Source organism: Lathyrus oleraceus, chromosome 3 (genome assembly GCF_024323335.1).
Source record: "Lathyrus oleraceus cultivar Zhongwan6 chromosome 3, CAAS_Psat_ZW6_1.0, whole genome shotgun sequence".
Classification (NCBI taxonomy): Eukaryota; Viridiplantae; Streptophyta; class Magnoliopsida; order Fabales; family Fabaceae; genus Lathyrus; species Lathyrus oleraceus.
Window position 1 is genome coordinate 513,994,058 of NC_066581.1, and position 21,880 is coordinate 514,015,937.

Consider the following 21,880-nt stretch of genomic DNA (forward strand, 5'->3'; position numbering starts at 1 on the left):
CTAAGAAGTTGGAGTTTGTGAGAGTTTTACTTAAGTTCGATTGTTGCTTAACACTGGATGTTGTCCATAAAATTGCTTCATGTGCATGTGAACTGGAAAAATGGAACATAACAAAAAGTACAGAGAGTAAAGAAGAGAAAGTGTGTTACTTAGAAAAACTGGAAGCTTATCGAAACCATCATGATCCTGAGTCGACAGTAAGTTTCTTCGAAGCATGGAGAGAATACAATCGGGTATTTATACAGGAGGAAACTTTCTGGAAACAAAGAGCAAACGTTACGGCAATCTCAATACCAAGTTCTTCCACATGTCGGTAACTACGAGAAATAACTTTAAGAAGATTGATATGCTTATTAGTGATTAGGCAGTGGAAGTTAAAGACCAAGTCAGCATATGTGAAATTGTGAATAATTATTTTTGAGAAGTTGTTTGTAGGGAAAGAAGGAAGGCATGACCCAAGTCTTTATGTTATCCAACCGACTATTTCCAATAAAGACAGCAATAGACTAGTTGGTTTTAATCCTGCTTTCTACCAGAAGTCTTAGGACTTATATGTGGATGATATTTATGGTGTTGTTACTCACAGGTTGGAGATTGGTTTTTTCCTTTATCCGTTAATGATACGAACATTTGTCATATTCCGAAGTGTGAGAAGCCTAACAATATGAAGGATCTGCGACCTATTTCACTTTGCAATATGGTTTATAAAATGGTGTCAAAACTTCTTGCTAACAGATTAAAAGAGTGTTTGTCTAAATGTATTTCTGAGGAGAAATCGGCTTTTGTTGAAGGGCGCTCTATTCTTGATAATTCCATGCTAGCTATTGAAATCATACAAGCATTAAAGAGAAAAACTAAAGGTTTTAAACGCGAGTTGGCTCTCAAAATAGATATTAGTAAAGCATATGATAGAGTGTATTGGAGTTTTTTTTTAGGTGTGCTTATTTGAATGGGGTTTGCTAATAAGTGAATTCATTGGATGATGATGTGTGTTACATCGGTTAATTATTGTGTTCTTGTTAACGCCGATAGAGTCGGGCTTATTCAGCCATGGGGAGGTTTAAATCAAGTTTTGTACTCCTTATATACTATAATGAGTGATCTAGTTCACCACCACTTCACTCATATTAAGAAAAATGAATAAATGAAAGAGAGAGAGTGATATTTTTACTAAAGTATCTTTATCATATATTGGAAATGATGAAAAAAATATTAATTAGAGAATAAAATTTAAAGATGTGCATTGAAAATTGATCATTCACTTTAGGACACTATTTTATTTTAAATTGACCACTCATTATAGAACGGAGAAAGTACTTTAAACGTTTAATCAACTTTAAACTTTTAAAGTTTAAGTATAGTCTATTATTTATCAAAGTTTTTTTTAGGTCTAACCTTTTAAAAGTATTGTTTAATATAATAGTCTATTTAAAACTCTATTTTACATTAAAATTAAAATATTTAAACAATTCATCCAAATTATTTTAAATAGTTATAAGATTAAACCCAAATCAAAATTTTAAGTAGTTATAAAATTAAATTCGAATCAAATCAACTCATTCATCAATATGTTTGGATTAGATTGGGTTGTGGGTCATTCACTAAATATAATTTTTAAACTCTAAATAAAATATTAATTTAACTAACACATTTATTTTACAAAAATATTTTTAAAAAATTGAATTCTTCTTCATAGCCTGCAGAACATATTAATCATAATAGTCAGGAATGCTAGAGGTAAAGATATGGACGATTGAGCTAGGGTCACTCACCCTGCAAAAAATAGTTATACTTCCAGGTTAAAATCATTTTTTTCATCAATCAGGATGTTTGCTTGTTTGGATGATGATGCAAAAATGGCACAAACTCTCTTGTCGGCCGGTTTAGAATTTTACAAAGAAAAAAAACTTCGGATTTATTATGATATATCTTCTGACCATAGAATTTGCTTGAAGAACTCACATGGTAATCATTGATTTATTACGCGTTCTTTGAGAAGTAATCATTTCAAAATATTTAGCAAACACATATATCAAAAGAGTTTTTCATTTAACATCATACGCACTGGAATGACAGAACTCAACAAGCTATAACAAAATATAGAGTACAGAAAAAACATAAAACTCCATAAAATTAATTTCAAAGCAAGTCTCACATTCATAATTAACAACATTCAAAGTCAAAACTCTTCAGAACAAATCAAAAAAGGAATTTCTAACTTGTTTTTCATCCATTAACAACATAACTTAATTCTTAGCTGCTTGCTTTTCTTTTGTCTTCTGTATCTTCAAAACTTTCTTAACAATTTTTTGCTCTTCAACAAGGAAAGCACGAATAATCCTGTACAAATATTCAAATGCAATAAAGTTCACTATAAACATTCAAAATTTTGAATAAAAAATGTCAAATTATGTTGTGGAAAATACCTTTCCCTAACAGCTCCTCCAGATAAAACACCTCCATATGCTCTGTTAACTGTTCGGCGGTTGCGAGACAATCTAGACCTCTTGTATTCAGTAGGTCTCAAATGTGGAATCTGGATATTAACATGGATCAGAACAATCATCATAAAAGAGCATACAATGATCATCCTCACCCATTAATAGTGAATGAAATATACATAAACATATATAAAACATGAAAGCTTTAAGTAGACAAATTCAACTATAAATAAAATAAGTGATATGTAAGGTACATGAAGTCTTCATGTCTATACATTCAAAAATAGAGAAAATTGCAGGTTATGTTCATCACATAATCCTTAACCAGTGCAGTCAGATTGCATTAAAGAATGGGCAAATCTTAGAGACATTGGGCAAATCTTAGGGACAGATCTCAGTGACAGTAGGCAAACGATAGGGATGGTTGGTAAACAATAGGGATGGTGGGCAATTCATAGGGATGGTGGGCAATTCATAGGGACGGAGGGAAAATATAAGTGACAGTGGGCAAATCTTACTGACGGCTCTAAAGGGATTGTTCTTGTTGTTTTAGGAAAATTATAATAACAGTGAACAATTACTCGGAGTGAAATTTCTATTTAATCAAAAAAACTGCATCAAAGTAAGAAGAACATCAAGAACATAACAGTGTCAACAACAGTGCATAAAAAATTTGATCATTGCAGAATTCAGGATTCTGAAAACTAAAGGAAGGAAATACTAATTATGATCACAGTAATAGCAATGGACACAATTCATTGGCAACAAAAAACAGAATGTACTTAACTCTTAATTCTACAGTCAAACCTAACTTAGTAAATTTGATTATTGAATTTTTCTGGTTAACCCAAAAATAACAACAGAATTCAGAAGCTGCCAATTTTTACGTAAGAGACCCCTAAAGAACACTAACTACAATCACATAAATCAGATAAAACAAAGAAAAAAGTGAATGTCACCTCACCCCCAAAACATTCCCTCAATAACCAAAATAACTGCTTCCAGAATAAGCTCGGTATGCAATTAACATTAATCACACTACAAAACAATCATGAAATTTTCAATTAAGAATCACATCTAATTCACACAACTCACTAGAAAACAAGACAAATCATTCACAAAATACCTCAAATGCAAATCTACAACTTTTTTACAAATACATTCAAAAACCTAAACACCTAACTAAAAAATCACTGATCCAATGTTTTGCATATCAATTTCAACAAGAAAATAAAACAAAGAAACAAATCATATAGATTCATACCCCTTGGATCCTCTTTCCAGTAACAGGACACTTAGGTCCACTCGCCCTCTTCTTAGTCGTCTGATAAACCAACTTTCCACCTAACAAAAACCCCAATTTCACACACCAATCAAAACCACACTTAAAAAAAACAAAAATTACATGGATCAGAAGCGGAAAAACAACAAAATGAGCGAAGAAAAACGTTACCAGGAGTCTTAACAACTCGATGTTGGTTGGATTTGGTGGCGTAGCTATGCCTCCTTCGGTATGTGAGTCTCTGAACCATGTTGATTATTGTTGAAGCTGAAACCCTAGAAAGTGAAAGAGGCGTGAAAATGTGTGTTAGAGAGAGTATAAATGGTGGGTGGATATTTTCAAAACCCTAGATTTAGCTTAATCTTTAATTGGGCTTTTTTTGTTCTTTCTATCGGAATAAGCCCAAACCAAAATCTGCGGTATTTCTAAAATAAAAACGTGCTTTCGGTAAAATCTTATATTTGTGATTATGAGAGTCAATTAGATTAATTAATATTGTAAGCATTTGGTAAAATAAATTAGTGATCATTTGATCACAATTAGTGATTATGGTTTGTTGGTAACATGTTGATGGCGTGTTGCCACAATTAGTTTGTATTTTTTTCCCTTTTGTTCCCAATATTTCTCGATTTCGCGCAATTCTTTTGAACTAGCAAGTCTTTCTCGGTTTATAATTTAATATCATCATGCATCTCAATTTTCTCTTTGCTTTTCCTAGTACATGTAGTTTTTGTCTCTCTACTCCCATTTATATTGTTCTATAATGTCAACGACATCATAGTTGAACTTGTTGATTCTAAGAGATCCATTTTGTTTATGATTCTTTAGTTTAGATTTTGTTCTCTAAGGATTAGATAAGATTCACATCATCTTCTTTATAGGATATATATCATATATGATTAAGTCATGTGTGCTTTTGTATAATCCTAACAAAACAATTTATGATATGGATATTTTGAAGTGTGATTAGGTAGAAAATAGCACTAGAGATTAGTACTACATTTGTTTGAATAAGACTTTTGTTACGAAGTTTGATTTGGATCATTCTACTCTTTGGTTTGAATTTCATCCTAGGCTTCATGTTGCTTCATGTATTAAGTGTGATATGATTTGTTTCAATAAAGGTAACGAGGAAGAGTTAGAGTTCTTTTATGTACATAAGAATATTTTTATTATGACGAGTTTTCGTCTCCCCTTTACCTATTTGAGTGTGATGTGTTGGTTTAACGATGTTTCTTCCCAATTCAATTTCATTAGTTTAAAGTACATGAGATATTTTAAGTTGGTTTGTAATCTCTGAAAATTTATTTGTTTGGACGCCCTATTTTTCCTACTTTTACACCCTTAAGGCAAAGTGGATATGTGCCCCATGAGTGGTTAATTGTCTCGGAGTTTTTTTTTCTTGTTTTTATTTTTCTAATAAATCCTTCAAGAATAACTTCTTAAGTTTATTTTTATTCTTGAATAGCCACATATGTTCCACAATAAATCTAGAAATTTTAACTTCTTCTTTTATTGCAATTAGGATATATTATGGATTAAATCTATGGATGAGGATTTGTTGCTCCCTATCATACGTAGAGTATTTTTTGTATAAACATTTTATGGATTATATTGAAATATTAGGTTTTGATTATGATCCCATAATCTGAAGAAGAACTTTTCCAAGTATTTTTCATTGTTTTTCTTGTATATTTAGTTCGAATGTGAGTTAAATGTTGTTGTTGTTTTTGCATATATGAAAGCCTCAAATATGAGAATAAATAAGTTGGCTTTCTTTATTATCTCTTATGAGGTATTTGGGAATGTTCCTTGCTAGCCCATGTCACTATCGGGGTAGCGAAACTGGATCGACTATGAAAATGTGTGTCTCTTGAAAGAAAAGGAAAACACAGAGTTGCCGCCGAATTTTATTTGTTCCCATAAGAAGGAAAGGGGAAATAGTCGATAAAATCCTCAGGGAAAAAGAGATGCACACGGGAAGTGCAATTACGGATAAAGAATTGGTCTCAGAACCGAGATTGAGTTCGGAAGTTGATTACGCAAGGGGAAGGTATTAGCACCCCTCACATCCATGGTACTCCACGAAAACTATTTAAGTTGTCTGCGTGTGTGGGTATTTATCTTAATATTGCTTTATTTTCAAAAAGAGTGTGAAAGAATGGCATTTTGGATTTTTATTATTGTGCTCGCTAAGGATTGTGACCCTTGGGCCTATGCATCATTCATCGGGTGATGAAGAGTCAGAGCTTCATAGTTCGAATAGAAAATGTTTGTAGGTTGGTTGATTTTAACTTTGAGAAAAGGGTTTTCGGTGTGATGCCCTAAGACGCAAAAATGAGTTTGATGGGTTGTGTTGATTTTACCTTTAAAAGGGTTTATGAAGAAAAAAAGGAGTTTGTGATTAGATTGAACTAAAGTCTATGGGCGGAAGCGAATATTCTAGACAGACAAGTCAAGTGTCTTGTGTCCAAAATAATCAGAGTAAGGGTATGAGAGTTTCATTATTACTCATTCTCCACCACTTAAGGCTCGTGGTGCGCAATACTTAAGGGTGGATTCCATTGAGTACAATGGAGATGAGGGGTGCCTAACACCTTCCATTTGCTTAATCGACTCTTGGACCTTAGTTTTTCCCATTAACTTTAGGTTTTATCATCGTTTCCCTATTCCTTAGGAACATATAAACAATGATGGTGACTCTATAATTTTCCATCCGCGATAGAGATTATGTACCCCTTTGAAAAATCGTCATGTTAGTGTGTCGATGAAAGACCTTAGGCTTATATATCCCATAGACATAATTATATATTAGGGTGTCGATGAAAGAAACCAGGTCATATATTCCACTAACAAATTAACATGATTCATGCGTGGTTATTTTATAATAATGAGTGGGTATAGATTATTCGTAGCATATTTATAGAGTGTTACCACCAATAGTTTGTGTTTCCCCCTTCCATTCCCATTATTTATACGACTTGCACAATCTTTTTGAACTTTCCATCTAGGTCACTCATGTCCTTCAGCGTGTTTTGTGGAGTACCTATCAATCATCTTTATAGTCATCCTATTATGGACAACATCTGAACGGTAAGAAATTATTTGACCCAACATCTAGGGTTTATAGTGGTTTCAAGTCAAAGGGTGGTATATACCACTGTCACCTTGAGAATAACTTATGATACTTATGTAAAATTTAATATAGTATTATCATGGTAGGGTTGTCAATATAGATATTACTCATAAGATGTATACATATATGAAGACTTGATAACTTTTTATGCATGATCCATGAGATATGATCACCAGTCTATCCACATAATAGACTCAATGTTTTCATGTTATCCCTCTTGATAATGAAGTTGTATTACATATACTTTAATAATATTGACCTTATATTTAATGTCGTCTCAATATTAAGTCGCATTTAATGTTTCATCAAACAGGCTAATTATTTTAGGGGCTTTGTTACTTTGGAAAAACAAATATACACTACTACAAAATAGACCTTTCATAACACCAATTTAACAACGGTCGTCGTTTTAACCGTGGTAATAGTTTATTTTGGGACATTTCCTTTTGTATTTACTAAAGGACATGTATTAACGGTCATGTAGAACAACTCTGGTGAAATATATATGGAGTGAAATAGTTTGAATCTCAACACCAACAATTTGGTCATTTATCGTGATAATAATGTTATTGACCTTGTATATCACCACGATTGTTGTTTTTAACCGTGGTGAAAGGTGATACTTATTTATGTGTAAGCAAAATTACCTCTCACTTCAATACCTAACAGTCATCTCTCTAAAAAAAACTAACTATTTCACTCGTCTATCTCAAAATGAAACCCTAACAACCATGTTAGTCGTCTCTCTCATATGGAAACCCCAAAACAAAATCATAACATCAAATCTTAACCAATGGGTATTTACACGTTTGTTTTCACTGTAGTTTTTTTTAAATCTATTTAAATAGCTTGTTTTATAATGTTAGAAATTTCTGCATGTTTTGACATGTAAGTAGGGATACTTGTTTCAATAAAGAGGACGAAGATAAATTTAGCGTTACAAACTTGTGTCAAAGATCCAGAATGACATCCATTTAAGATAGACACAAGTTTGTGTCTCTAACTTTAGCTTAATCCTTATTTCATTGTAGACACATCATTATGGGACATGTATGGTACATTACAGAAGCATTCTATGACTTGATATGTTTGTTGTATCGTATTTGTTGTTTATGGTTTGTTGTTGATGAATGTTTTTTATGAATGTTGTTGTTAATGTTTGTTTAAAAGATGAGTTTATTATATATTATGTTGTTTGCTTATTTTTCCAATTTCTTACCGAATATATAACTTTTCAGAATGCATTAGAAAATTATAATATGATAGATAAATTGTATTAGAAAACAAGTACATGTTCAATTCTTGACAATAATTCTTCACATTGTTATCTGCAGGTTGTTCTTTGACAATTAGAACTTGGTTTTGTGATTTTAGTTCTTTAACCACCCCTCTCCCTACCTCTAATTTTGTTTGCAAAATATTATTTACTTTGCAAACAAAATTAGAGGTGGAGAGAGGGGTGGTTGAAGAACTACAATTATTAAACCAAGTTCTAATTGTTAAAGAGTAAAATGCGGATAAGGAGTTGAAGAACTCTTGTCAAGCATTGACCGTGAACTTGCTCTTCTAATATAACTTAATTTGTTATATTATAATATTATAGTGTAGATTGAAATGTTATATGTTTAGTGAGCATTGACTAAATAAGAATTCCACATAGTTTATAATAAACTCAAGTGTATATATCACAATAGTTGTTTAGTACAACCGTTGTTAAATATTATGCATTAAAAAATATAACAATGGTTGTTTAAAGTAACCGTTGTAGTAGGTAGTGGGCTACATAGATACAACCACGGTCACACGACCGTGGTGGAAAGCATTATACATACAACCACATCTTACCTTACAACGGTTGGCTCAACATGGTGACATCCCTTTTCCAACCGTTGTTGTAATAGGTATTTTCCGTAGTAGTGATAATAAAGAAATATCTTATTCTTATAATAGATAATTGGAAAATTATACTAGAGGTCCTTTAAGTTGTTTTTTTAACAGGTTGGTCATTTAAGTTTTTTGGTAATAACTTGGTCCTTTAGGGTGAGTTTTACATCCCTTTTCTCACATTTTGAATATTTAGAAATGTGTGTTGGTTGTATTTATAGTTGTATTTCATTATTTTCATACCACTCAAAATAACTTCATTGATAATTAGCACTTTCGATTTGTTAAAAAAGGGTAATGGTGCACATGTTTCTTAACTTAAAGGATTAAGTTGTTACACAAAAAAACTTAAATGATCAATCTGTTGTACAAAAATAACTTAAAAGACCTCTGATGTCATTTTTACTAGATAATTTGACACAAGTACAAAGTTCTAATAAAACTATTGGCCTCTTGGGCTTAAAACAACTAATGTTCTCTAAGATCTAGGTCACATCAAATTCTTCTTCTGATAGATATGATATATGATTAGAGTCTTGTGCACTTTTGTATAATCCAAACTAAACAATATTGTGTTACAAGATTTTATTTGAAATAAATTTTGAGGCATGTGGCATTCCACGAACTCAAATATTTTGTTCTAGTTAGGTCTTATAGTAGATATGTTCATTTTTTTGAGTATAAAGCTTATTGAATATGGTCCTTTCCAATCAGTTGTTAGTTTTTAATATGGTATTCATTTCATTGCCTACTCATCCTTTTGCAAGCTTTGATATTTTTGGTTGAAGTTTCTAGGTTTAAATTTCATTTTAAACATGTTTGCATCTCTGGATTTTTTAGAATACTCAATTACGTGTGTCAACTATTTCACCTTGTTACGGCTAGAAAAATATCAGAGTCGCCACCATCTTTTATTCGTTCCTAAGAAACAGGGAAATAATGAGAAAACCTAATAACTAAGGGTGAGATGTTAAGTTCGGGAGTCGGTTAAATAAGGGGAATGTACTAGGTACCCCTCACCTCCATTATACTCAATGGGATCCTCCTCTAATTCTAGAGTTAGTGTGTGTCTAAAGATGTTTGATTTATTGTTTATTAATTGTGTAACTATTTATTTATTTTAAAAAAAAAAGTTTTATTATTTAAAAGAAAATTTATTAAGAGGGGAAGACCAGAAAGTATTTTTGATTATTATACTCGCTAGAGTCTTACAACTTTATGCCTACATACCCTTAAATTTATCGAATGATCAGAGTCCCGTAATTTGTCTCGAAAATGTTGGTTGGTTGATTATTTTTATCCCTTGAAAAATTCTCACGCATCGGGGACAGAGAAATACTTAATTTTGAATTAAGACATCAATGCTCAGGGTAAAGGACTTACGATTTGAGGGGTGTTAGACTGATTTTATCCCTTTTTGATTTATTGCAAAAAATCTCATTACTTTGATTTTAAGAAACTAACCCCTAGTGATATTATATAATTATTCCAATATTAAAAGTTTGATTCAGAAATCCAAAGACCATATCTCTTATACCTGACTTTAATCTTTGATTTTATCCCTAAAAATTGTTATAGACTTTTATCTCATGTTATCCATAAGTTATCTCATGATTATCCTATGAATTATCCCTAATTATATCCTCTCATGCTCTAATTTTTTTTTAATTAATAGTGATAATATATATTCATTTAATAAAAATATTAAAAAGTTAATGACATATCCCTTATCCCTAATATTTTTATCCTAAAATCCTAGAAATTTATCTCATAATTTTATCACATGTTATTCCTAAAATTATCCCATAGTTATCCCATAATTAATCCTAATTGATTAATATATCATAATTAATCTCATTATTACTTTTTTATTTATATTAACCCATTTTTAAGAATTTACCCCTAATTCCAACTTGCCTAATTGTTTCAAAATTAATCCCTAACATTAATTATATGTTTGTTACTTATAATTATCTAAGTAATTATTTAATTATTATTTTTATTAAGTCCCTAATTATATTAAATCCCTAAATTATTTTAATCAATTTAAATATTATAACTCTAATTAATAATTGTAAAAATGTTATTTAACCAAAATTATCCTAATTTAATATTACTAACCCTAAATTCTCGATTAATATTCCATAATTAATTATATTTTTTATTCTTTTTATTTTATTCATGGAATTACAATAGTATAATAATCCTATTAATCTTAATATAATATTAATTAATTAATTATTTTTGTATTTTTGAAATAAAGAATAGAAGAGCATTTTTGTATTTGGATTAGATGAGAAAAAATATTTTAGTATTTTTATATATTTTTTATTATTGTTCAAATTATTTAAATATTATGATAGAAATAAAAGGAGGATTTTTTTTTTGGTTAATAATAATCTAACATAATTAAAAATCCTAAGGAAACATAAATCAAACCAAACTTAAGAAAATGATATTTTAGTATATTTGCAATAGTCATTCTTATGAACCTTTAGTAAACATAATGATTCACATGGCATGTATATACATATGAATCATAAAACCTTTTTTTAGAAAAAAAACTCTAGTCAATGTTTTCTTTTTATAAGGTCCAACACAATTTTTTTTATTTTAGACGAGAGAAACTAAAAAATTCTAACTACCAGATCGTCCTAACCGTCAAATGTTACTATAACATGTGCAAAACAATTATGAGGGATTTTAATATATAAATCCTAAATACATACCGGATGAGTATTGGTTTAAGTTTGATAAAAACTAAGGTTTATTTTGAACCAGGACAACATGGAACTCGAATCTTTGAACTCGTTGTCTTACCCAAAAACTTCAGAAGTATGTAGTAGGAATTCTATTGGAAAGGATTTCGCAGAAGAGAAATATTGTCGCGTAAGTTTAGATGATAGATACATGTATAAAAGGAAGAATTGGATGACTCAAATCGGGTAGACGGTACAGTTGCCATGTGTAACTTTCCTGTGACAATTGAATTGAATGTGACTCATCATTCATTTGTAAAGAATACCCAATAGAATGATCCATCGCTACCGAATCTTGATGGTCCAGCGATGAAGACATGTACGCTCACCGACCACTTCTTTGGGATGAATACATTGTTGTTTCTCGATGCTTGGGGCAAGAATATGGAGAGATATCCTTCCTGTAAAGATTTTTGAATAGAATGATTGTGTGGCATGGGAAAGTTTTATCGGGTCCTCACGGTGGGGGCTAAATATTTTTTCTACAAATATTAAAAGGGTAACCTCCCTGATGCTAGCTAGGGAAGGTCGTGTTTGTAATGGATAAGAGGTTCGTGGCCACCACTATTGATGGTCTAAGGTGTTCTTTAAGACTTACTCTTTTCTATCTTATTCATAGTGTTTGTTTTCCAAACTCTCAGCTGGTCTTAGGACCTATATATACCACCAGCCTCCTTCTACTAAATAGTCATAACAACTAAGTTTTATGGTCATCATAAACATAACCGTTTTAATTAGTTTACTTGTAACAGAGGTAATAAGTAATTGTGACTGTTTATGACAATTAGTGATAATGTAATCGGTTTATTAATCATTTTATAATGGTTTTCGCCCCTTAGCCTGCCTCATAATTGCTTAAGAAACACGATCATCGACCTCAGAGGTCTGCATATGTGTGTTGGTTTGGGGTTCCTATATGACAATCTCGACCAAAAATGGATATCTCAACTAAGTTAGAAACTTCAGTTTCATACCCCGATCGGCCAAATAATTTACGGGATGTACAATCACGACCTCTATAAGAGCTCAAGAACGGATGTGTTTAGTTTTTAAATTATTTGCATCTTTTACACTTTTAATTGGCTTTGTAATTTCATTGTATGGGTGACCGGTAATATCTTGACTTGAGCACCTTCCTTAGCCCTACAATGACTTTCACATACTCCTTCATGGATTTCCTTTATGGAATATTGTGACTCATTTTCTTCCAAACACTGCAATAAAAGTCAAAAGATAGACATTATGTACAACTTATTAATTATGATGGTGTATTGGGCACCAACTCGCTCGATTATTTGAGATTCTTTATCATTGTCACATAGTATCTCATTAGAGAGATAACTATTATGATCCCCAATGAGTTGGAAGTCACTGTAGATACTACACCAATGGAATCCCACACAGTTTTCTTGGTTTTTTCTATCCCTAATTCTCAAAACAAGGTTACAAAATTCAATTTTATCTTTATTAGACATCATCCAATTCAACAACATATAAGAGGTCATGAACATACTTACAAAGTTGAGACACTTGAAAGTGATTTTGAAGGCAGGAAAGCGAATGATGTAACATTATATGGTAGGTTATATTATCGATGTGTTTCATAATTTGGAAAGGATCGGTAAAACGTGAAGTAAGTTTTCACGTTTTTAACACTCAACAACCTCTGTCACCATAGTGACCCTAAAAAATATAAGTTACTTGTCATGAAATTTTAAGTATTTCATTTTACTATTATGGTAACTTTTATACCTACTTAGATATGCTCTATTTTTTTTCTAAATTACCTTTAGCTTTTATGTAGTATACTAGACCACATTTAATCCTAACACAAGATTGCAATTATAACACCCTAACATTAATACTATTATGGAAAATACAATGATTGTAATTGGTTAGTATCTTAAAGGCGTTGATGCTTTTTTTGTAAGTATTTACTAGTTTTTCCTTTACACATGACTTTTTAGTAAATTGTTTCTTACAAGAGTAAACAAGTGGCCCATTAGCTCAGTTGGTTAGAGCATTGTGCTAATAATGCGAAGGTCGCAAGTTTGAGACCTGCATGGGCCATTTAGAATTTTTTTTTGTTAAATTTATGATTTTTTGTTCTAATACCCTTTCGGTACATATGTGAATCTGTTATTTGCAATCCTAGTAAAAATAACTTTAATCACAATTACAAATCCTTAATTGCAGTTTGTTATTTGCATCCTTAATTGCAAATGATGTTCAAGCCTCGTTAAAATTTATGAGAAGATTTTGAACTTCCCTAAAGATATTCCTAACATAACTTTAATCCTCCACCATCTTCCCTACCCAATTAAAAATCACCTTTTAATCCGTTTCGAAAATCACATTTTTAAAATTGTGTTTCATCGTTAATTCCATACTTAAAATCATAGTTATATTATTTGCTGTCACATATGAATCTTCAAACCTTTTTAAACAAGTGGCCCATTAGCTCAGTTGGTTAGAGCGTCGTGCTAATAACGCGAAGGTCGCAGGTTTGAGACCTGCATGGGCCATTTAAAATATTTTTGCAAAATTTATGATGCCTCTTGTGTCGGGGAGACCTTTAATCATATACCTCAGAGTCCTTGAGGGGTCTATGGGATGTGTCCTCGATCAACATGACGAATCTGAAAGAAAAGAGCATGCCATATACTACTTAAGCAAGAAGTTTACTGATTGTGAGATTAGGTATCTGATGCTTGAGAAAACCTGATGTGCCCTTGCTTGGGCTCCCAAATGCCTAAGGAAATACATGCTCATGCATACGACACTCTTAATCTTCAAGATGGATCCAGTCAAGTACATCTTTGAGAAGTTTACTTTAACCGATAGAGTAGACCGTTGGCAAATGGCTTTAACTAAGTTTGACAACCAACATGTCACTCAAAAATCTATCAAAGGGAGTGTACTGTCAGGTTTACCTTGCACATAAACCTTTAGAGGACTATCAGTCCATGCGCTTTGAATTCCATGATGAGGACATTATGTTGATAACGGATGGCAATATCCCCGACCTTGAAGAAGGACCAGAACCTGGGTCACGGTGGAAACTTGTGTTTGATGGAGCTTTTAACGCTCATGGCAATGACATTGGGGCAGTCATCACCTTCCCGATTGGTTTTCATTTATCTTTCACTGCAAGGTTGTGTTTTGAGTGTACCAACAATATGGCAGAGTACGAGGCTTGTATCTTCGGTATAGAAGTTGCTATTGATCTTAGGATCAATATTCTTGAAGTCTATGGAGATTCATCCTTGGTCATCAGCCAAGTCAAAGGAGATTAGGAAGCCCGATATCACAAGTTGATCCCTAATAAGGAGAATGTCCTAAAGCTCATCCTATACTTTGATGAGATTACTTTCCATCATATCCCTCGAGAAGAAAATCAGTTGGCCAACGCATTAGAAACTCTTTCATCCATGTTTAAGGTCAAATAGAAAAATGAATCACAATTTTTCCACCTTGACTATGTAGACAAGCCTGCTTATTGTTTGGCAGCCGAAGACGGAGCTGATGGCCATCCTTGGTACTACGACATCATGAGATTCTTGGAAATCCAAGAATACCCTGAGAATGCATCCATGACCAATAAGAAGTACCTTCGAAAACTATCAACCAAGTTCTTCTTAAGTGGAAGGGCATTGTATAAATGGAATTATGATTCGGTTTTGCTTATGATGTGTAAACGAACAAGAAGCAAATAAAAATTATAATGGAAACTGTCGCACCTCGAAAAATGGGGATACGACTTTAAAGCGAAGCGCGATCGCACGCTCGCAATGATGGACTGAACAGAGTCACCACTGAACTTTATTTATTCCTAAAAAGGAAAGGGGAAATATCGATAAAACCCAAGACAAAACGACAATGATTATTGGTCGTCGCAACCAAATTAGGGTTCGGGAGTCGATTACGCAAGGGGAAGGTATTAGCACCCCTCACGTCCGTTGTACTCAATGGGAACCATTAGGTTAGTTGTGTACGTTAGTGTTAGTTGAAATATTAGGCTTTTCGAATTATTAGGTGGGAAAGAAAGGAAGGATGAGAAGGGAATGTTTTTGGATTTTTGACGAAGGACTACACCTAAGTTTTTTATTAGTGGGCCTGACAAGATTTAAAAATCCTGCTCCTACGTATCTCAAAAGATAAATCAAGGCTTACGTAGTTCTGGGTAGAAAAATGTTTGTTTGTTGGTCGATTTTAGCGAAAGCTATACTGTATTAATCGACATAAACATTGTTTTACCCAAAACAGATGAGGAGTGGACGCATACCACACATCGAACGGATTTATAAATCTACATTTGGAAAAACGTCACTTATCTCGACTCAACAATCATGGTCGAAACATTGTTTTGTATCACCTTAAGACAATATATCTTTCATTTATGAAAAAGGTTTTTGATTAATCGCGCGGCGGCGAGAAAGAATTTGATTGGTTGGATGTATTTTGAGCGATGGCGAGAACTTGGATGAGCGAGATATCCATCTCGAATCCTAGTCTCAGGAGTGCATGGTATACACCATGTTCCATTTCCATCTTTATTGGCGAAAAGTGTTTAATAAAAATTAGGTGTTTTGAATTTGATTGAGAAAGGGTTTGAAGAAACCGCATTGACAATTTTAAACGATGGCGAGAGCTAAGATAAGCGAGGCATCCACCTCGAATCTTAATCTCAGGAGTGCACGGTATACACCATGTTCCATTTCCATCTTTATTGAAAGAGGTTAAGATAGGAATTAAGTATTTTGGAGTTTGAAAGACGAGCACTTATGACTTGCAAGCTCTTACAGCTTGGGTCTAGTACTCGGGAATACGTCTGGACATTCCACCCAGGCAGTCTGTTTCTTTCCAATATTGCTAAGAAAATGATTCGAATATTTGCGAATGTTTTGGAGGGAAGACGAATATTTATGTCTTGCAAGCTCTTATAGCTTGAGCCCAATATTCGGGATTATATCTGGATATTCCATCCAGGACAATCTTTTTCTTCCAACTTTATTAAGAAAATGGTTTAAATATTCATAAATATTTTGGAGAGAAGACGAATATTTATGGCTTACAAGCTCTTACAGCTTGAGCCTAATATTCAGGATTATAACTGGATATTCCATCCAGGATAATCTTTTTTCTTCACGTTTTATTTAGAAAAGGGTTTGAATATTGGAGTGTTAATGGAAGAAAGGCTTGAAATTGTATTTGAAGGTGATGAGGAAATGAAATTGAATGTTGAATGTGATTTTTTACATGTGTATAAGTATGGACATGGGTACTAATAACCTAACTAAATTAGTTAACACAAAAATATCGACTAATCGAATAAAACAATATCGGAAATTCAACCCCTAACTAAATCTAAAAGGTAAGCATTTAAAAATACAAACCACTAAATAACGACTAAATCAAATTAATAAAAGTAAAATAAATAGTGGAAGTTATATATAAAAAAATAAAATAGTAAGCATAACAAATAAAAACATGAAGATTTGTTATCCCCAAGTATCGAACCCACTACACTAAAGGCAATAAAATTGTTCTCTCTCCACTAGACCACTTATGATTAGTTATTATTTACAATAACAACTTGGGTATATAAATAGAACTAGCTGAAGATAGTTTAGAAAACAAATTAATTAAAATGAGATGGGCTACTGTTAATGGACCACTTAACTAAATGATGGAGGAATATAAAACACAACCCTAGCCGCCTGGTTGTTGGGTTTTCAAAAGAAAAATTAATTGGTGGAGATAAACATGAATATGTTACTAATACCCATAGGCCAAAGTTAATGACCAACTGTAAGGGAAACTAAATGGTCACTTAAATGAATTTAATGGTCTGTTTAAGAAAGAGCAAATAAAAAAGAAAAGAAAGAGTGAGGATGCAAATGAAAGATCCAGAACTCAGTCGTCTTTCTCCCAATCGACTTCGCTCTCAAAATCTCTCTATCTCACACCTCTCTCAATCGCGTCTCTCTTTCGCTCATCCTCAACCTTTCGCTCTCACTCCAAAAATCAGACGCTTCAGAGAGATTCAAGCAAAAACTCACCTTCGGCGGCGGTAATGACGAGCTTGCAACTGCCTCCCTTCGCTAGCTTTCAGGTTTTCGTGGTCTCCGAATTTAGGGTCTTTCTTCGTCTCTTGTCCGCCTCCTTGATTTTTCGTCCTCTCTCCATCCTTACCTCTCACCTTTTTATCCCCAACAAATTAGGGTTTGGGGTTGTTGTATGGTAGATTGAAACAGGTATCTGCCAACTCCTTTCGGTGGACTCAGTTTGGATCGGTCTTTTTGATGCTTGAATTTGGAAAAGGTAACCTGAACCTATGCTTTTTTCTTTGAATTTTGTCTCCATTCCGTTTTGGGATTTTTGAACTTTAACTGCCTTGGCTAATTTACCTTGCTCTTACTGCAGTGAAATTTGGAGCATTCATGAGTAACTTCGGTTCTTTTCACGTGGCCTTGGTTTTGAACTCAGCTTTGGATGGCTATTAGGGAGGTTTGATGCATATCATTTAGATTGAAATTCGTTGGACAGTTGGAAGTTCGGTTTTACGAGCGAGACGTTCGGCAGCATCCAATGCATTGCCGGTTTGAGTTGCATACAGTATGAGAAGCTTATGCTGATGCTGCATCTCTCCTTGGTCTGTTATAATGTAAACAGGTTTGCAATATCGGTTTGACTTACTATTTTCCTCAGTATATAATAGAATGAATTCCTCAAGGCTGGTTCTTGCAGGAGTGATTTTGAGAAAAGTATGGAAATGGAAGTTTTTAACATTTTCCAAGGATCATTTCCGCAGTACTTCCTTGTTGCAGGTCTCCATGTATCACTGGTGATATCCTTGATAAAAAAAGTAAGCCTTAGATAAGGTTCAGCAGAGTCACCATCATTTTTAACCTGAAAAGATGTTTCTGATTTAAGGGGAATGAGTCCAATCCAAGAAAGCAATCCTCTCAAGAGCCTTTCACGAAGACCAACAGGTGACAAAATATCTTCATATCGAGTTACTGCCCTCTAAGCTGCCAGCCAAATAGGGAGTTCTTCATTTGGTACTTGGTTTACACCTATTTGCTCATCCAAAGCATTGCCATTGTGGAGCAGTGACTTTTTAAATACTGACAGTTCCTTTAGCCAAAGCCTAAATCTTTCTGTCCAACTGTGCATTTCATGTTTTTGACTGAAATTTTCATAAAGCTCGTTGATCCTGGTGGCAAGTTTTGCAAGTGGTTTTGATGTAAGAGAGAAGATTGTTTCTAGAAGCTTGGACTGATGTTGTACTACTTTTCCTTTGCCATTTGTAGGTTTTACTTGGAATGTGTGTGGAGTATTATCATTGCAAACTCGTAGTGGTATGGTTCTGCAGTATCATTGCTCTATGCCATTTGCAACACGATGTGTTTGGACTGATTCAGCACCTTCTTCCACATACTTGATTGCTTCTTGACGCAAACTGTTGTAACGTACTGTCGTAGAGTCATGAGAACTACAAGGCAGTTGAGATGCACGTTCAGCTAACGGGACACCAGTTTTGGCATTCCTTGTCCAGCGTTTCAACAAATAAGGCGGAAGGGTAAGAACATTTTTAGCTCTAAAGACTGCTAATACGTGCCGGCAAATGATTCCTGAATATTCAAACATCTGATAGCTACAACCAGCTTTCATCTCAGAAGAATTAAAAGTGACAGTGTGAGATGTTTGGTTTTCCCCAAATTTGGCAACCCGGTAAGTGGTGATAGTTCCCGCATCATCGATTTTGGTAGCAGGATTCGCCATTGCCTCTACTAACTCGTCTTGGAATTTGATGAATATCTTTCTGGTATTTGCAGCTTGCTTTTCCATAGGAGAGGGTGTTTTTTTAAAACTGGGCTAGTATGGGTAGTTTCAAAATCTGCTTTCAGTTCTCTTTCATGCCAAGTTGATACAACCTTCTCATACTGTCTAACCAACAACTGTAATGTGGTGGATGCATTGACATGTCCGTCAAAGAAAAAGTTCAAACATTCATTTCCAGCATTTAAAGATGTCTGTCCAAAAAACGTGTCGCGCAGGTAGACAAGAACCCAATGGTGTCGTGCATTGTAAATTGAGTGAAGCCATTGATTATCCACGACACAGTATGCATCCAATAGGGAGCGCCAACAAGACTCAAACTCATCAATGGTCTCGGTGTCGTGAACATATTTCATGAACTCAGTTTCAAACGTAGGATGTGATTGACATAAATGAGGCAATTTGGGTGTATGTATTTGTATGGTTTATATATGAAATGGAAAGTTTGGAAATTGGTTCAAACAATTGTTTTTGTATTGAAATGAAATGGTTTATGTAATAGGATCCCACATGCAATTGTGACTTGGGATTATGTAATGAATGTTCATTGAATTGTATTGAATGGAATTGGATATATTGAATGAAAGTTTGAAAGTTTGAATGAATGGTATGGTTGAATATGATTTGATTTGAATTTGGTTAAATGGTATGTAATTTTGAAATATAATGAATTTGTGATTGTAATCTGAACTTGGTTGAAGTGTTTGTAAAAATGTAATAAGAATGGTTGTAACTTGGTTTATGGAAATGGATATGGATTTTAGAAATAACTAAGACTCATCTAAATGTCAATTTAAAATCAAAAAACCAATAAAACCAATTAAAATCAAATTAATCTATAATTTGTTAAAATTACTTTGATATCAATCCTAACATTTATTTGAAAATTAAAATCAATTAGAGTTTGAATCATTAGTAAAAAAACAATTAAGATTAACTTGAAATTTGGAATTAGACGTAATTTGAAATTAAAATCAAATTAAAAATTAAAAAGTCAAATAATTAGAATCCATTTTATAATCAAAAAAGCACCATGATTGAAAAAAGCCTAGACAATGACCAATGTTTTAACAAAAAATATGGATTTGGGAATGGACGGTTGCCTTTGGTCATGAATGTATGCAAATGAACTTTAGGCCACGTGCCAAATAAAAAATGAAAAAATGAAAAAATTCAGGACCAAAATCGGGGTATGACAGTTGCGCCTATTTAAGCGTCTTCAACTAGAGAATATGAAGCAGGACACTCTTCATATGATCATAGTGGGAGATGGTTAAATACTAAGAAGACCCGGATTTTGATCTTGAATCCTTATAACATGATATGATATGATATGACATGATATGATATGATATGATATGACATGATATGTGTTGATGCGAGATTCTCTTTTTTGTAATTTTTATCTGTTAGGGATGTGGTGAACCCTTAACAGGAGATGCTACTAGGCGGACCAATCTGTGGGGAATGCTGATGACCCACAGACAAATGGTAAAAAAACAACTTTGTTGGGGAAAACAATCCTGCTGGAGAGTCAGACACACACCTGGGAGTACTCAAAGTGAAATTTGATAGACGATACTTAAAATACAAGAGATTTCGGTAGTAAGTTCATATATGACTTACTAAACTCGAATAAAGAAAGAAGAAATGCTACAACAGGTTCATATATGACCTAATAACACTGAAATAAAACACAACAACAGGTTCATATATGACCTGACAATGCTGGGGAATATCAAGAAGTTCTGACAGCAGGTTCAAATATGACCTAACAAACTCAGAAAAATTCAAGAAGAGTGTATCAACAGGTTCATATATGACCTGGTAATACTGGAATGAAAGCTCAACAGCAGGTTCATATATGACCTGACAACATTGAGACAACCATAGAGAAAGACTCTTCAGAACAGGTTCATATCTGACCTGACACTGGAATAAAGCTCAACAACAGGTTCATATATGACCTGAATAAAGCTCAACAACAGGTTCATATATGACCTGAATAAAGCTCAACAACAGGTTCATATATGACCTGAATAAAGCTCAACAACAGGTTCATATATGACCTGAATAGTATTGAACAACAGGTTCATATATGACCTGATAATGGAATAAAGTTCAACAACAGATTCATATATGACCTTGAATGGTATTGAACAACAGGTTCAACTATGACCTGATGATGGAATAAAGCTCAACAACAGGTTCATATATGACCTGAATAGTATTGAACAACAGGTTCACATATGACCTGATAATGGAATAAAGTTCAATAACAGGTTCATATATGACCTGACAATGGAATAAAGTTCAATAACAGGTTCATATATGACCTGAATAGCACTGAACAACTGGTTCATATATGACCTGATAATGGAATAAAGTTCAACAACAGGTTCATATATGACCTGAATAGCACTGAACAACAGGTTCATATATGACCTGATAATGGAATAAAGTTCAGCAACAGGTTCATATATGTAGCACCTCAAATTTGCACCCTACCATTGTGTACATTCATTGCATACTA

At 33.3% G+C, this 21,880-nt stretch overlaps 1 protein-coding gene, 2 non-coding genes and 1 pseudogene across 3 annotated transcripts; 2 read left to right on the plus strand and 2 right to left on the minus strand.

The window, feature by feature from the left end:
• Window positions 1-1,801: 1,801 nt before the first annotated feature.
• Window positions 1,802-4,105, minus strand: LOC127128542 (60S ribosomal protein L34). The gene is made up of 4 exons (NM_001427678.1): window positions 3,895-4,105; window positions 3,706-3,785; window positions 2,427-2,536; window positions 1,802-2,340 (listed from the first exon to the last, which is right to left on the minus strand). The coding sequence occupies exons 1-4, from the start codon at window positions 3,971-3,973 to the stop codon at window positions 2,247-2,249; spliced, it is 363 nt and encodes a 120-aa protein (NP_001414607.1). The 5' UTR covers window positions 3,974-4,105; the 3' UTR covers window positions 1,802-2,246.
• Window positions 4,106-13,498: 9,393 nt separating this feature from the next.
• TRNAI-AAU (transfer RNA isoleucine (anticodon AAU)) lies at window positions 13,499-13,572 on the plus strand. The gene has a single exon. It is a non-coding gene; the product is annotated as a tRNA-Ile (tRNA).
• Window positions 13,573-13,953: 381 nt separating this feature from the next.
• TRNAI-AAU (transfer RNA isoleucine (anticodon AAU)) lies at window positions 13,954-14,027 on the plus strand. The gene has a single exon. It is a non-coding gene; the product is annotated as a tRNA-Ile (tRNA).
• Window positions 14,028-18,882: 4,855 nt separating this feature from the next.
• On the minus strand, window positions 18,883-19,748 carry LOC127131903 (protein FAR1-RELATED SEQUENCE 9-like; annotated as a pseudogene).
• Window positions 19,749-21,880: the final 2,132 nt, after the last annotated feature.

Bases quoted from the DNA above. Each gene is read 5' to 3' on its own strand.
- LOC127128542 (NM_001427678.1), bottom strand. From the start codon at position 3,973: ATGGTTCAGAGACTCACATACCGAAGGAGGCATAGCTACGCCACCAAA. The intron at 2,537-3,705 runs GTATGAATCTAT...GTTAATATCCAG, and splicing joins CTGGAAAGAGGATCCAAGGG to ATTCCACATTTGAGACCTAC. The intron at 2,341-2,426 runs GTATTTTCCACA...ATATTTGTACAG, and splicing joins GGAGGAGCTGTTAGGGAAAG to GATTATTCGTGCTTTCCTTG.